Below are 16,344 nucleotides of genomic sequence, written 5' to 3'. Positions count from 1 at the left end.
CCTCAATTCCTCACCTCAACACCACAATCCCTCACCTCAACCTCTCAATCCCTCACCTCAACACCTCAATCCCTCACCTCAACACTTCAATCTCTCACCTCAACCTCTCAATCCCTCATCTCAACCCCTCAATCCCTCACCTCAACCCTTCATCTCCTCATCTCAACCCCACAATCCCTAATCTAAACCCAACAATCCCTAATCTCAACCCCTCAATCCCTCACCTCAACCTCTCAATCCCTCACCTCAACCCCTCAATCCCACACCTCAACTCCTCAATCTCTCACCTCAACCTCTCAATCCCTCACCTCAACCCCTCAATCCCTCACCTCAACACCTCAATCCCTCACCTCAACACCTCAATCCCTCACCTCAACACCTCAATCCCTCACCTCAACACCTCAATCCCTCACCTCAACACCTCAATCCCTCACCTCAACCTCTCAATCCCTCACCTCAACACCTCAATCCCTCACCTCAACACCTCAATCTCTCACCTCAACCTCTCAATCCCTCATCTCAACCCCTCAATCCCTCACCTCAACCCTCCATCCCCTCATCTCAACCCCACAATCCCTAATCTCAACCCCACAATCCCTAATCTCAACCCCTCAATCCCTCACCTCAACCTCTCAATCCCTCACCTCAACCCTGCATCCCCTCATCTCAACCCCACAATCCCTAATCTCAACCCCTCAATCCCTCACCTCAACCCCTCAATCCCTCATCTCAAACTCACTAACATCACTCACCTCAACCCCAAACCATCCTTCAACTTGGAGGGGGGAGTTCTCCCCGGGGGTCCTGGGGCCCCGATATTTATCCCTCGACCAACATCACTAAAAAAACCAGATGATCTGGGTCATTTATCTCATCGCTGTTTGTGGGATCTTGCTGTGCACAAATTGTCTGCTGTGTTTCCCACATTACAACAGTGACCGCACTTCGAAAAGTATCTCATTGGCTGTGAAATGTTTTGGGACATCCTGAGGAATTCCCATTCACCCATCACCCCCCCTCCCTGTGCTCGCTGGACCCACATTGGTTCCCAGTCCCCCAACATCTCCAAATTAAAATCCTCCATCCTCCTGTTCAAATCCCTCCGTGGCCCCTCGCCCCCAATCTCTGTAACCTCCTCCAGCCCCAACAACCCTCCGAGATCTCTGCCCTCCTCCAATTCCGGCCTCTTGTCCATCCCCCCCGTTCCCTTCGCTCCACCATTGGCGGCCGTGCCTTCAGCCGCCCGGGCCCCGAGCTCTGGAATTCCCTCCCTGAACCTCTCCGCCTCCCTCCCTCCCTCCCTCTCTCTCTCCCACCCTTCCTCCCTCCCTCTCTCTCTCCCACCCTTCCTCCCTCCCTCTCTCCCTCCATCCTTCTCTCTCCCTCTCTCCCTCCATCCTTCTCTCTCCCTCTCTCCCTCCATCCCTCTCTCTCTCTCTCTCCCTCCCTCTCTCTCTCTCTGCCTCCCTCCCTCTCTCTCCCACCCTCCCTCTCTCTCTCCCTCCCTCCGTCCCTCTTTCTCTCTCTCTCCCTCCCTCTTTCTTTCCCACTCTCTCTCTCTCTCTCTCTCTCTCCTTCCCTCTCTCTCTCTCTGCCTCCCTCCCTCTCTCTCCCACCCTCCCTCTCTCTCTCCCTCCCTCCGTCCCTCTTTCTCTCTCTCTCCCTCTCTCTCTCTTTCCCACTCTCTCTCTCTCTCTCCCTCCCTCCGTCCCTCTTTCTCTCTCTCTCCCTCCCTCTCTCTCTCTCTCTCTCTCTCCCTCCCTCCCTCCCTCTCTCTCCTCCTTTGAGACCCTCCTTAAACCCCCTACCTCTTTGACCCAGCTTTTGGTCGCCTGTCCTAATATCTCCTCGGGTGGCCCGGTGCCTCTGATTTACGCTCTTGTGAAGGGTCTCGGCGATGGGTTTTCTCGTTACGCTAAAAGTGCAGCGCAAACGGGGAAGTCCTTGTCGATCGCAAGGAGTGGGGGGAATGGGGTACCTGCTCTTCGACCAGTGTGTGAATCGCCTCATCTCCCTTTTCGTCCTCAGGGGCGCACGATTACAGCAACGAGAGTTCCTTCGAGTTTGAGATGTCGCAGGGAGGCTTCAGCGCCATTGTCACTCCGGTAGGTCGAACGGATCGCCCTGGAGATTGCCGCGGACTGTCCTGAGAATCCGGCGGACCTTTGCCTCTTGGAGGGGAGGGCGCTTTTGGGGTGATGGGGAGAGGAGGAGGGCGCCAGCGAGGGTTGAGGTTCTGGAGTTGGAGACAAGAGGCGATATTTTAAGGGAGCCTCCCCTCCCGTCCCGCCCTCTCTCGGCCTGCTCCTGTCAGGCCTCCACCCTCCTCTCCTGCTGCCCCACGCTCCCTCAGTACCGACCCTCCGACAGTGCGGCGCTCCCTCAGTACTGACCCTCCGACAGTGCGGAGCTCCCTCAGTGCCGACCCTCCGACAGTGCGGCGCTCCCTCGGTACCGACCCTCCGACAGTGCGGCGCTCCCTCGGTACCGACCCTCCGACAGTGCGGCGCTCCCTCGGTACCGACCCTCCGACAGTGCGGCGCTCCCTCAGTACCGACCCTCCGACAGTGCGGCGCTCCCTCGGCACCGACCCTCCGACAGTGCGGCGCTCCCTCGGCACCGAACCTCCGACAGTGCGGCGCTCCCTCGGGACCGACCCTCCGACAGTGCGGCGCTCCCTCAGTACTGACCCTCCGACAGTGCGGCGCTCCCTCAGTACCGACCCTCCGACAGTGCGGCGCTCCCTCAGTACCGACCCTCCGACAGTGCGGCGCTCCCTCAGTACTGACCCTCCGACAGTGCGGCGCTCCCTCAGTACTGACCCTCCGACAGTGCGGCGCTCCCTCAGTACCGACCCTCCGGCAGTGCGGCGCTCCCTCAGTACCGACCCTCCGACAGTGCGGCGCTCCCTCAGTACTGACCCTCCGACAGTGCGGCGCTCCCTCAGTACCGACCCTCCGACAGTGCGGCGCTCCCTCAGTACCGACCCTCCGACAGTGCGGCGCTCCCTCAGTACTGGGCAGCCGGGGAGTGTCGGTCCTGGATTATGGGGCCCGAGTCCCTGGAGCGTATGTGGGGCTCGAACCCATGATCTTCTGTCTCCGAGGCGGGATCGTGAGAGATTCCAGTCTGAGACCAAGGGAAAGGGAGGAGAGATATTGTCTGATGTCTAGACTCCCGACTGTACCAGCAATTCGCCCCTGGAAGTCCAGTGCGCCTCTGGATCATTCCCGCACCGCCCCCCCTGGTAGAATAGTGGGGGCGGGAGGCGCAGGCGGAATGGGACAGAGATCGACCCGGCACGTCCCGTCCGGGAAATTACTCACCCACCCCAATTCCTGTGCTTTCTCTTCCAGGAGGCCATTACCCTCGGAGCTGTGGGGGCCTTCGATTGGTCGGGGGGGCTGATGGAATTCAGGGGCAACGAGACCTCGTTCATCAACGTCTCCAAAGCTCACAGCGACATGAAGGACGCCTACCTGGGTACGCGGGCGTTCGACCGTGGGGGCAGCGCGTGGGCGTTCAGGTTCGGGGAGCATGGGGGGGCTCGGGCAAGGGTTAATTCAGCACATGCAGAGCAAGATCCCACTACAAGGCGAATGGCCCAGTGAATCTAACTGGACCAGTAATCCAGAGGGGTACAGTAGTGTAGTGGGTCTGTTACTGGTCTAGTAATCTGGTTAGACCACAATGGGAGCACTGTGCACAGTTCCGGTCTGGTTAGACCACACTGGGAGCACTGGGCACAGTTCTGTTCTGGTTAGACCACACTGGGAGCACTGGGCACAGTTCCGGTCTGGTTAGACCACACTGGGAGCACTGGGCACAGTTCTGGTCTGGTTAGACCACACTGGGAGCACTGGGCACAGTTCTGGTCTGGTTAGACCACACTGGGAGTACTGGGCACAGTTCTGGTCTGGTTAGACCACACTGGGAGTACTGGGCACAGTTCTGGTCTGGTTAGACCACACTGGGAGTACTGGGCACAGTTCTGGTCTGGTTAGACCACACTGGGAGTACTGGGCACAGTTCCGGTCTGGTTAGACCACACTGGGAGTACTGGGCACAGTTCCGGTCTGGTTAGACCACACTAGGAGTACTGGGCACAGTTCCGGTCTGGTTAGACCACACTAGGATTACTGGGCACAGTTCTGGTCTGGTTAGACCACACTGGGAGCATTGGGCACAGTTCTGGTCTGGTTAGACCACACTGGGAGCACTGTGCACAGTTCTGGTCTGGTTAGACCACACTGGGAGTACTGGGCACAGTTGCGGTCTGGTTAGACCACACTGGGAGCACTGTGCACAGTTCTGGTCTGGTTAGACCACACTGGGAGCACTGTGCACAGTTCTGGTCTGGTTAGACCACACTGGGAGTACTGGGCACAGTTCTGGTCTGGTTAGACCACACTGGGAGCACTGGGCACAGTTCTGGTCTGGTTAGACCACACTGGGAGCACTGGGCACAGTTCTGGTCTGGTTAGCCCACACTGGGAGTACTGGGCACAGTTCTGGTCTGGTTAGACCACACTGGGAGTACTGGGCACAGTTCTGGTCTGGTTAGACCACACTGGGAGCACTGTGCACAGTTCTGGTCTGGTTAGACCACACTGGGAGTACTGGGCACAGTTCTGGTCTGGTTAGACCACACTGGGAGCACTGGGCACAGTTCTGGTCTGGTTAGACCACACTGGGAGTACTGTGCACAGTTCTGGTCTGGTTAGACCACACTGGGAGCACTGTGCACAGTTCTGGTCTGGTTAGACCACACTGGGAGTACTGGGCACACTTCTGGTCTGGTTAGACCACACTGGGAGTACTGGGCACAGTTCTGGTCTGGTTCGCCCACACTGGGAGTACTGGGCACAGTTCTGGTCTGGTTAGACCACACTGGGAGTAATGGGCACAGTTCTGGTCTGGTTAGACCACACTGGGAGTACTGGGCACAGTTCTGGTCTGGTTAGACCACACTGGGAGCACTGGGCACAGTTCTGGTCTGGTTAGACCACACTGGGAGTACTGGGCACAGTTCTGGTCTGGTTAGACCACACTGGGAGCACTGTGCACAGTTCTGGTCTGGTTAGACCACACTGGGAGTACTGGGCACAGTTCTGGTCTGGTTAGACTGCACTGGGAGTACTGGGCACAGTTCTGGTCTGGTTAGACCACACTGGGAGTACTGGGCACAGTTCTGGTCTGGTTAGACCACACTGGGAGTACTGGGCACAGTTCCGGTCTGGTTAGACCACACTGGGAGTACTGGGCACAGTTCTGGTCTGGTTAGACCACACTGGGAGTACTGGGCACAGTTCCGGTCTGGTTAGACCACACTGGCAGTACTGGGCACAGTTCCGGACTGGTTAGACCACACTGGGAGTACTGGGCACAGTTCCGGTCTGGTTAGACCACACTGGCAGTACTGGGCACAGTTCCGGTCTGGTTAGACCACACTGGGAGTACTGGGCACAGTTCCGGTCTGGTTAGACCACACTGGGAGTACTGGACACAGTTCCGGTCTGGTTAGACCACACTGGGAGTACTGGGCACAGTTCTGGTCTGGTTAGACCACACTGGGAGTACTGGGCACAGTTCTGGTCTGGTTAGACCACACCGGGAGCACTGGGCACAGTTCTGGTCTGGTTAGACCACACTGGGAGTACTGGGCACAGTTCTGGTCTGGTTAGGCCACACTGGGAGCACTGGGCACAGTTCTGGTCTGGTTAGACCACACTGGGAGCACTGGGCACAGTTCCGGTCTGGTTAGACCACACTGGGAGTACTGGGCGCAGTTCTGGTCTGGTTAGACCACACTGGGAGTACTGTGCACAGTTCTGGTCTGGTTAGACCACACTGGGAATACTGGGCACAGTTCTGGTCTGGTTAGACCACACTGGGAGTACTGGGCACAGTTCTGGTCTGGTTAGACCACACTGGGAGCACTGTGCACAGTTCTGGTCTGGTTAGACCACACTGGGAGCACTGGGCACAGTTCTGGTCTGGTTAGACCACACTGGGAGTACTGGGCACAGTTCCAGTCTGGTTAGACCACACTGGGAGTACTGGGCACAGTTCCGGTCTGGTTAGACCACACTGGGAGTACTGTGCACAGTTCCGGTCTGGTTAGACCACACTGGGAGTACTGGGCACAGTTCTGGTCTGGTGAGACCACACTGGGAGTACTGGGCACAGTTCTGGTCTGGTTAGACCACACTGGGAGTACTGGGCACAGTTCTGGTCTGGTTAGACCACACTGGGAGTACTGGGCGCAGTTCTGGTCTGGTTAGACCACACTGGGAGTACTGTGCACAGTTCTGGTCTGGTTAGACCACACTGGGAGTACTGGGCACAGTTCTGGTCTGGTTCGACTACACTGGGAGTACTGGGCACAGTTCTGGTCTGGTTAGACCACACTGGGAGCACTGGGCACAGTTCTGGTCTGGTTAGACCACACTGGGAGCACTGGGCACAGTTCTGGTCTGGTTAGACCACACTGGGAGTACTGGGCACAGTTCCGGTCTGGTTAGACCACACTGGGAGTACTGGGCACAGTTCCGGTCTGGTTAGACCACACTGGGAGTACTGTGCACAGTTCTGGTCTGGTTAGACCACACTGGGAGCACTGGGCACAGTTCTGGTCTGGTTAGACCACACTGGGAGTACTGGGCACAGTTCTGGTCTGGTTAGACCACACTGGGAGTACTGGGCACAGTTCTGGTCTGGTTAGACCACACTGGGAGTACTGGGCACAGTTCTGGTCTGGTTAGACCACACTGGGAGCACTGTGCACAGTTCTGGTCTGGTTAGACCACACTGGGAGCACTGGGCACAGTTCTGGTCTGGTTAGACCACACTGGGAGTACTGGGCACAGTTCCAGTTTGGTTAGACCACACTGGGAGTACTGGGCACAGTTCTGGTCTGGTTAGACCACACTGGGAGTACTGGGCACAGTTCTGGTCTGGTGAGACCACACTGGGAGTACTGGGCACAGTTCTGGTCTGGTTAGACCACACTGGGAGTACTGGGCACAGTTCTGGTCTGGTTAGGCCACACTGGGAGTACTGGGCGCAGTTCTGGTCTGGTTAGACCACACTGGGAGTACTGTGCACAGTTCTGGTCTGGTTAGACCACACTGGGAGTACTGGGCACAGTTCTGGTCTGGTTAGACTACACTGGGAGTACTGGGCACAGTTCTGGTCTGGTTAGACCACACTGGGAGCACTGGGCACAGTTCTGGTCTGGTTAGACCACACTGGGAGCACTGGGCACAGTTCTGGTCTGGTTAGACCACACTGGGAGTACTGGGCACAGTTCTGGTCTGGTTAGACCACACTGGGAGTACTGGGCACAGTTCTGGTCTGGTTAGACCACACTGGGAGCACTGGGCACAGTTCTGGTCTGGTTAGACCACACTGGGAGTACTGGGCACAGTTCTGGTCTGGTTAGACCACACTGGGAGCACTGGGCACAGTTCTGGTCTGGTTAGACCACACTGGGAGCACTGGGCACAGTTCCGGTCTGGTTAGACCACACTGGGAGCACTGTGCACAGTTCCGGTCTGGTTAGACCACACTGGGAGTACTGGGCACAGTTCTGGTCTGGTTAGACCACACTGGGAGTACTGGGCACAGTTCCGGTCTGGTTAGACCACACTGGGATCACTGGGCACAGTTCTGGTCTGGTTAGCCCACACTGGGAGGACTGTGCACAGTTCCGGTCTGGTTAGACCACACTGGGAGTACTGGGCACAGTTCTGGTCTGGTTAGACCACACTGGGAGCACTGGGCACAGTTCTGGTCTGGTTAGACCACACTGGGAGTACTGGGCACAGTTCTGGTCTCCATATCATAGAAAGGATGTGGAGGCACTGGAGAAGGTGCAAAAAAGATTTACTGGGATGATACCAGAACTGAGAGGTTTATAAACTATCAGGAAAGGCTGAACAGACTGGGGCTCTTTTCTCTAGAAAAGAGAAGACTGAGGGGTGACCTGATCGAGGTCTTTAAGATTATGAAAGGGTTCGATAGGGTAGACGTAGAGAATATGTTTCCACTTGTGGGGGAGACCAGAACTAGGGGGGGGCCATAAATATAAGATAGTCACTAATAAATCCAATCGGGAATTCAGGAGAAACTTCTTCACCCAGAGAGTGGTGAGAATGTGGAACTCGCTCCCACAAGGAGTAGTTGAGGTGAATAGTGTGGATGGATTTAAGGGGAAGCTCGATAAACACATGAGGGAGAGAGGGATAGAAGGAGATGGTGAGAGGGTGAGATGGAGGAGGGAGGGAGGGAGGAGCACGGACCCGTGGGGCCGAATGGCCTGTTTCTGTGCCCTGCCCGGCCTCCTCCTGTTCCGATGTCTGAACCCGTCTTGTTTGCCTGTGTCTCTGTGTGACGTTCCCGTCTTAGGCTACTCGGTGGAATCTGCCGCCCGCGGCAACCAAAGGCTGTACGTGGTGGGGGCTCCCCGCTACCGACACAGGGGCACGGTCATCGTCTTCCAGCCTGGCCACGACGGGAGCCCGTGGGAACCACGGCAACACATCCCAGGAGAACAGGTACCGTGGGATCTCCCTGTGCGCTCGGGGTGTCGTGGGGGGAGCGGAGGGGGGATGGAGGGTTCGATCCACGACAAGTAGAAACAGTGACCCAGGGCGGCCAATGGGTCAACGACGCCATTTTGAGCACAGGAAGATCCCAAAACTGAGGGAGCGCCGCGCTGTCGGAGGGTCAGTACTGAGGGAGCGTTGCACTGTCGGAGGGTCGGTACTGAGGGAGCGCCGCACTGTCGGAGGGTCGGTACTGAGGGAGCGCCGCACTGTCGGAGGGTCAGTACTGAGGGAGCGCCGCACTGTCGGAGGGTCGGTACTGAGGGAGCGCCGCACTGTCGGAGGGTCAGTACTGAGGGAGCGCCGCACTGTCGGAGGGTCGGTACTGAGGGAGCGCCGCACTGTCGGAGGGTCGGTGCTGAGGGAGCGCCGCACTGTGGGAGGGTCGGTACTGAGGGAGCGCCGCACTGTCGGAGGTGCCGTCTTTCGGGACGAGGCGTTAAACCGAGGGCCCCGTCTGCCCCTCCCGGGTGGGTGTAAAAGATCCCACGACCCACTATTGGAAGAAGAGCAGGGGGGAGTTCTCCCCGGGGTGTCCTGGGGCCGAGATTTCTTTCTCGACCGACACCACCCACAAGAACAGGTCATTCAACGAATTGCTTGTTTGTGGGATCTTGCTGTGCCTTGATTTGTCTGCCGTGCCGACCTCAAGAGCAGTGGCGGTGGCCCTGAAGTCCCCCGTTGCAGGCGAAATATTTGGAGATGTCTCCGGGAGATTCTTGGAAAGCCCCTTTCAGATCGAACTGCTCCTTCGGAGGGGAAGGAGGGACAACCTTGGTGACCCGTACCTGGGTAAGGGTGGGAGAAGAGAGGGAGTGGGAACTCAGGAGGCAGTTACTGGCTGCCTTGGGGAAACCATGGGCTCTTCGAAGGGCGAATGAGGTCAACCAAGAGATGTATGAGTTTTCATTAGTTTTAATGGACAGCGTCGAGGGAGCTTTACTCTGTATCTAACCCTGTACCTGACCCTGGGAGTGTTTGATGGGACAGTGTAGAGGGAGCTTTACTCTGTATCTAACCCTGTACCTGACCCTGGGAGTGTTAGATGGGACAGTGTAGAGGGAGCTTTACTCTGTATCTAACCCTGTACCTGACCCTGGGAGTGTTTGACGGGACAGTGTAGAAGGAGCTTTACTCTGTATCTAACCCTGTACCTGCCCTGGGAGTGTTTGATGCGACAGTGTAGAGGGAGCTTTACTCTGTATCTAACCCTGTACCTGACCCTGGGAGTGTTTGATGGGACAGTGTAGAGGGAGCTTTACTCTGTATCTTACCCTGTACCTGCCCTGGGAGTGTTTGATGGGACAGTGTAGAGGGAGCTTTACTCTGTATCTAACCCTGTACCTGACCCTGGGAGTGTTTGATGGGACAGTGTAGAGTGAGCTTTACTCTGTATCTAACCCTGTACCTGACCCTGGGAGTGTTTGATGGGACAGTGTAGAGGGAGCTTTACTCTGTATCTAACCCTGTACCTGACCCTGGGAGTGTTTGATGGGACAGTGTAGAGGGAGCTTTACTCTGTATCTAACCCTGTACCTGACCCTGGGAGTGTTTGATGGGACAGTGTAGAGGGAGCTTTACTCTGTATCTAACCCTGTACCTGACCCTGGGAGTGTTTGATGGGACAGTGTAGAGGGAGCTTTACTCTGTATCTATCCCTGTACCTGCCCTGGGAGTGTTTGATGGGACAGTGTAGAGGGAGCTTTACTCTGTGTCTAACCCTGTACCTGCCCTGGGAGTGTTTGACGGGACAGTGTAGAGGGAGCTTTACTCTGTATCTAACCCTGTACCTGCCCTGGGAGTGTTTGATGGGACAGTGTAGAGGGAGCTTTACTCTGTATCTAACCCTGTACCTGCCCTGGGAGTGTTTGATGGGACAGTGTAGAGGGAGCTTTACTCTGTATCTAACCCTGTACCTGCCCTGGGAGTGTTTGATGGGACAGCGTCGAGGGAGCTTTACTCTGTATCTAACCCTGTACCTGCCCTGGGAGTGTTTGACGGGACAGTGTAGAGGGAGCTTTACTCTGTATCTAACCCTGTACCTGACCCTGGGAGTGTTTGATGGGACAGTGTAGAGGGAGCTTTACTCTGTATCTAACCCTGTACCTGACCCTGGGAGTGTTTGATGGGACAGTGTAGAGGCAGCTTTACTCTGTATCTAACCCTGTACCTGACCCTGGGAGTGTTTGACGGGACAGTGTAGAGGGAGCTTTACTCTGTATCTAACCCTGTACCTGACCCTGGGAGTGTTTGATGGGACAGTGTAGAGGGAGCTTTACTCTGTATCTAACCCTGTACCTGCCCTGGGAGTGTTTGATGGGACAGTGTAGAGGGAGCTTTACTCTGTGTCTAACCCTGTACCTGCCCTGGGAGTGTTTGACGGGACAGTGTGGAGGGAGCTTTACTCTGTATCTAACCCTGTACCTGCCCTGGGAGTGTTTGATGGGACAGTGTAGAGGGAGCTTTACTCTGTATCTAACCCTGTACCTGCCCTGGGAGTGTTTGATGGGACAGTGTAGAGGGAGCTTTACTCTGTATCTAACTCTGTACCTGACCCTGGGAGTGTTTGATGGGACAGTGTAGAGGGAGCTTTACTCTGTATCTAACCCTGTACCTGCCCTGGGAGTGTTTGATGGGACAGCGTCGAGGGAGCTTTACTCTGTATCTAACCCTGTACCTGACCCTGGGAGTGTTTGACGGGACAGTGTAGAGGGAGCTTTACTCTGTATCTAACCCTGTACCTGCCCTGGGAGTGTTTGACGGGACAGTGTAGAGGGAGCTTTACTCTGTATCTAACCCTGTACCTGCCCTGGGAGTGTTTGATGGGACAGTGTAGAGGGAGCTTTACTCTGTATCTAACCCTGTACCTGCCCTGGGAGTGTTGGACGGGACAGTGTAGAGGGAGCTTTACTCTGTATCTAACCCTGTACCTGACCCTGGGAGTGTTTGATGGGACAGTGTAGAGGGAGCTTTACTCTGTATCTAACCCTGTACCTGACCCTGGGAGTGTTTGACGGGACAGTGTAGAGGGAGCTTTACTCTGAATTGATGTCCAATTGTGTTTCAGATTGGCTCGTACTTTGGCTGTGAACTTTGCACTGTGGATCTGACTGGAGACGGGGAGACAGACCTGTTGTTAATCGGAGCCCCACTTTATCATGACCAGGGGATCGGGGGTACGGTGATCGTCTGTACGATGTCCCCCGAGGTAAGTTTCCAAAACCAATCTTTACGCCCAATTGACAAACAAACCAGGAAGACAGTAAAGGGATTTATTGATCCAGTGGGAGCTCGTATCTCGAGTTCAGGTCTCGTGATCATGTAGTGTTTTATTGACCTGTGCTCGAGCAGGCCGGGCACAGCACAGGGCACAAATTGTTGTTAAGTAAACACAGCCTGAGGCCACTCGGAGTTCAATTGCTCCTCGGTCAGGGAACTTGTCATTTTTGTGTTTCAGGCTGCGAGCCATCATTCGGAAGGTCGCTAACATTTTGAAATTGTTTTGCGCCCGTAACAAAACATGAAATCAGCAAGGTGCCACCTGCTGCGTGACGTCTGCTGTGTGACGTCTGCTGCGTGACGTCTGTGACGTCTGCAGTGTGACGTCTGCAGTGTGACGTCTGTGATGTCTGTAGTGTGACGTCTGCTGCGTGACAGCTTTAGTGTGACTTCGGTGTTGTGATATCTGTGCTGTGACATCTGCGGTGTGACGTCTGCAGTGTGATGTCTGTGACGTCTGCAGTGCGACGTCTGCAGTGCGACGTCTGCAGTGCGACGTCTGCAGTGCGACGTCTGCAGTGTGACGTCTGCAGTGTGATGTCTGCAGTGTGACGTCTGTGACATCTGCGGTGTGACGTCTGCAGTGTGACGTCTGCAGTGTGACGTCTGCAGTGTGACGTCTGCAGTGTGACGTCTGTGACTCTGCAGTGTGACATCTGTGATGTCTGCAGTGTGACGTCTGCAGTGTGACGTCTGTGACATCTGCAGTGTGAAGTCTGCAGTGTGAAGTCTGCAGTGTGAAGTCTGCAATGTGACGTCTGTGACTCTGCAGTGTGACGTCTGCAGTGTGACGTCTGTGACTCTGCAGTGTGACGTCTGCAGTGTGACATCTGTGACGTCTGCAGTGTGACGCCTGCAGTGTGACACCTGCAGTGTGACATCTATGACGTCTGCAGTGTGACGTCTGCGGTGTGACGTCTGCAGTGTGACGTCTGCAGTGTGACGTCTGTGACTCTGCAGTGTGACGTCTGCAGTGTGACGTCTGCAGTGTGACGTCTGCAGTGTGACGTCTGCAGTGTGACGTCTGCGGTGTGACGTCTGCAGTGTGACGTCTGCGGTGTGACGTCTGCAGTGTGACGTCTGTGACGTCTGCAGTGTGACGTCTGCAGTGTGACGTCTGTGATGTCTGCAGTGTGACGTCTGCAGTGTGACATCTGTGACGTCTGCAGTGTGACGTCTGCGGTGTGACGTCTGCAGTGTGACATCTGTGACTCTGCAGTGTGACGTCTGCAGTGTGACGTCTGCAGCGTGACGTCTGCGGCGTGACGTCTGCGGCCTGACGTCTGCAGTGTGACATCTGCGGTGTGACGTCTGCGGTGTGACGTCTGCGGTGTGACATCTGTGACTCTGCAGTGTGACGTCTGCAGTGTGACGTCTGCAGTGTGACGTCTATGATCTCTGCAGCGTGACGTCTGCAGTGTGACGTCTATGATCTCTGCGGTGTGACGTCTGCAGTGTGACGTCTGCAGTGTGACGTCTGCAGTGTGACGTCTATGATCTCTGCGGTGTGACGTCTGCGGTGTGACGTCTGCAGTGTGACATCTGTGATGTCTGCGGTGTGACGTCTGCAGTGTGACGTCTGCAGTGTGATGTCTGTGATGTCTGCAGTGTGACGTCTGCAGTGCGACGTCTGTGACGTCTGCGGTGTGACGTCTGCAATGCGACGTCTGCAATGCGACGTCTGCAGTGTGACGTCTGCGGTGCGACGTCTGCAGTGTGACGTCTGCGGTGTGACGTCTGCAGTGCGACGTCTGCAGTGCGACGTCTGCGGTGCGACATCTGCGGTGCGACATCTGCGACGTCTGCAGTGTGACGTCTGCAGCGTGACGTCTGCAGTGTGACGTCTGCAGTGTGACGTCTATGATCTCTGCGGTGTGACGTCTGCAGTGTGACGTCTGCAGTGTGACATCTGTGATGTCTGCGGTGTGACGTCTGCAGTGTGACGTCTGCGGTGTGACGTCTGCGGTGCGACGTCTGCGGTGCGACGTCTGCGGTGCGACGTCTGCGGTGTGATATCTGCGGTGTGACGTCTGCAGTGTGACGTCTGCAGTGCGACGTCTGCGGTGCGACGTCTGCGGTGTGACGTCTGCATTGTGACGTCTGCAGTGTGACGTCTGCATTGTGACGTCTGCAGTGTGACGTCTGCGGTGTGACGTCTGCAGTGTGACGTCTGCAGTGCGACGTCTGTGACGTCTGCATTGTGAAGTCTGCAGTGTGACGTCTGCAGTGTGACGTCTGCGACTCTGCAGTGTGACATCTGTGACGTCTGCGGTGTGACGTCTGCAGTGTGACGTCTGCAGTGTGACGTCTGCAGTGTGACGTCTGTGACTCTGCAGTGTGACATCTGTGACGTCTGCGGTGTGACGTCTGCAGTGTGACGTCTGCGGTGTGACGCCTGCAGTGTGACGTCTGTGACTCTGCAGTGTGACGTCTGCAGTGTGACATCTGTGACGTCTGCAGTGTGACGTCTGCAGTGTGACGTCTGCAGTGTGACGTCTGCAGTGTGACGTCTGTGATGTCTGCAGTGTGACGTCTGCAGTGTGACATCTGTGATGTCTGCAGTGTGATGTCTGCAGTGTGACGTCTGCAGTGTGACGTCTGCAGTGTGATGTCTGCAGTGTGACGTCTGCGGTGTGACGTCTGCGGTGTGACATCTGCGGTGTGACGTCTGCGGTGTGACGTCTGCAGTGTGACGTCTGCAGTGTGACGTCTGTGACGTCTGCAGTGCGACATCTGTGACGTCTGCAGTGTGACGTCTGCAGTGTGACATCTGTGACGTCTGCAGTGTGACGTCTGCAGTGTGACGTCTGCAGTGTGACGTCTGTGACTCTGCAGTGTGACGTCTGCAGTGCGACGTCTGCGGTGTGACGTCTGCAGTGTGACGTCTGTGACGTCTGCAGTGTGACGTCTGCAGTGTGACATCTGTGACGTCTGCAGTGTGATGTCTGCAGTGTGACGTCTGCGGTGTGACGTCTGCGGTGTGACGTCTGCGGTGTGACGTCTGCAGTGTGACGTCTGCAGTGTGACGTCTGCAGTGCGACGCCTGTGATGTCTGCAGTGTGACGTCTGCAGTGTGACGTCTGTGATGTCTGCGGTGTGACGTCTGCGGTGTGATGTCTGCAGTGTGACGTCTGCGGTGTGACGTCTGCGGTGTGACGTCTGCGGTGTGACGTCTGCAGTGTGACGTCTGCAGTGTGACATCTGCGGTGCGACGTCTGCGGTGCGACGTCTGCAGTGTGACGTCTGTGATGTCTGCGATGTGACGTCTGCGGTGTGACGTCTGCAGTGTGACGTCTGCAGTGTGACGCCTGCAGTGTGACATCTGCAGTGTGACGTCTGCAGTGTGACGTCTGTGACGTCTGCGGTGTGACGTCTGCGGTGTGACGTCTGCAGTGTGACGTCTGCAGTGTGACGTCTGCAGTGTGACGTCTGCAGTGCGACGTCTGCGGTGTGACGTCTGCAGTGTGACGTCTGCAGTGCGACGTCTGCGGTGTGACGTCTGCAGTGTGACGTCTGCGTGCGTGACAGCTCGACAGTTTCAGACAGATAGTCTGATTGAGTCTAAGTGCCTTTACACAAGGGCGGGAGTTTGTATGAGAGGTTTGTGACGATCCTCGCCCGGTTACACATTCCCGCTTGTTCACCTTGCTCTGTCTCTCTCTCTCTCTCTCTCTCTCTCTCCATCCAGGGTAATTTCTCCTGCACTGGGACCCTCCGAGGGGTCGAGGGGAACGAGCTGGGACGGTTTGGGAGCGCCATCGCGGCCCTGACGGACCTGAACGGTGACGGGCTGGGCGATGTGGCCATCGGGGCCCCCCTGGAGGACGAGCATCGGGGGAGCGTCTACATCTACCACGGGAAACCTCAGGGTATCGGGCCCAGGTATAGCCAGGTCAGTGAAGGGGCTCTCCCCTGGATTAAATTCAGGCCCTGGATTAAATTGGGACCTGTGTATTAACTGGGGCCTGTGTATTAATTGGGGCCTGTGTATTTATTGGGCCCTGTGTATTAATTGGGCCCTGTGTATTAACTGGGGCCTGTGTATTGATTGGGGCCTGTGTATTTATTGGGGCTTGTGTATTGATTGGGGCCTGTGTATGAACCGGGGCCTGTGTATTAATTGGGGCCTGTGAATTAACTGGGGCCTGTGTATTGATTGGGGCCTGTGTATTAACTGGGACCTGTGTAATGTTTATTGATTGGGGCCTGTGTATTGATTGGGGCCTGTGTATTGATTGGGGCCTGTGTATTGATTGGGGCCTGTGAATAATTGGGGCCTGTGTATTAATTGGGGCCTGTGTATTGGTTGGGGCCTGTGTATTGATTGGGGTCTGTGTATTAACTGGGGCCTGTGTAATGTTTATTGATTGGGGCCTGTGTATTGATTGGGGCCTGTGTATTGATTGGGGCATGTGTATAAATTGGGGTCTGTGTATTGATTGGAGCCTGTGTATTA

General features: G+C 56.1%; 1 protein-coding gene across 3 annotated transcripts in view; it reads left to right on the top strand.

The window, feature by feature from the left end:
- Positions 1-16,344, top strand: part of LOC137318078 (integrin alpha-X-like) — a 72,724-nt gene that overhangs the window by 34,835 nt on the left and 21,545 nt on the right. For all 3 annotated transcript variants that reach the window (XM_067981045.1, XM_067981043.1, XM_067981042.1), the window contains exons 10-14: positions 2,029-2,105; positions 3,357-3,483; positions 8,410-8,558; positions 11,677-11,817; positions 15,577-15,780. In XM_067981045.1, the coding sequence (XP_067837146.1) occupies positions 2,029-2,105; positions 3,357-3,483; positions 8,410-8,558; positions 11,677-11,817; positions 15,577-15,780 (698 nt within the window). The remainder of the gene's footprint in view (positions 1-2,028; positions 2,106-3,356; positions 3,484-8,409; positions 8,559-11,676; positions 11,818-15,576; positions 15,781-16,344) is intronic.

Source organism: Heptranchias perlo, unplaced genomic scaffold, assembly GCF_035084215.1.
Source record: "Heptranchias perlo isolate sHepPer1 unplaced genomic scaffold, sHepPer1.hap1 HAP1_SCAFFOLD_641, whole genome shotgun sequence".
Lineage (NCBI taxonomy): Eukaryota > Metazoa > Chordata > Chondrichthyes > Hexanchiformes > Hexanchidae > Heptranchias > Heptranchias perlo.
The sequence above is the reverse complement of the archived record's forward strand: the minus strand, read 5'-3'. Positions and strand labels throughout refer to the sequence as shown.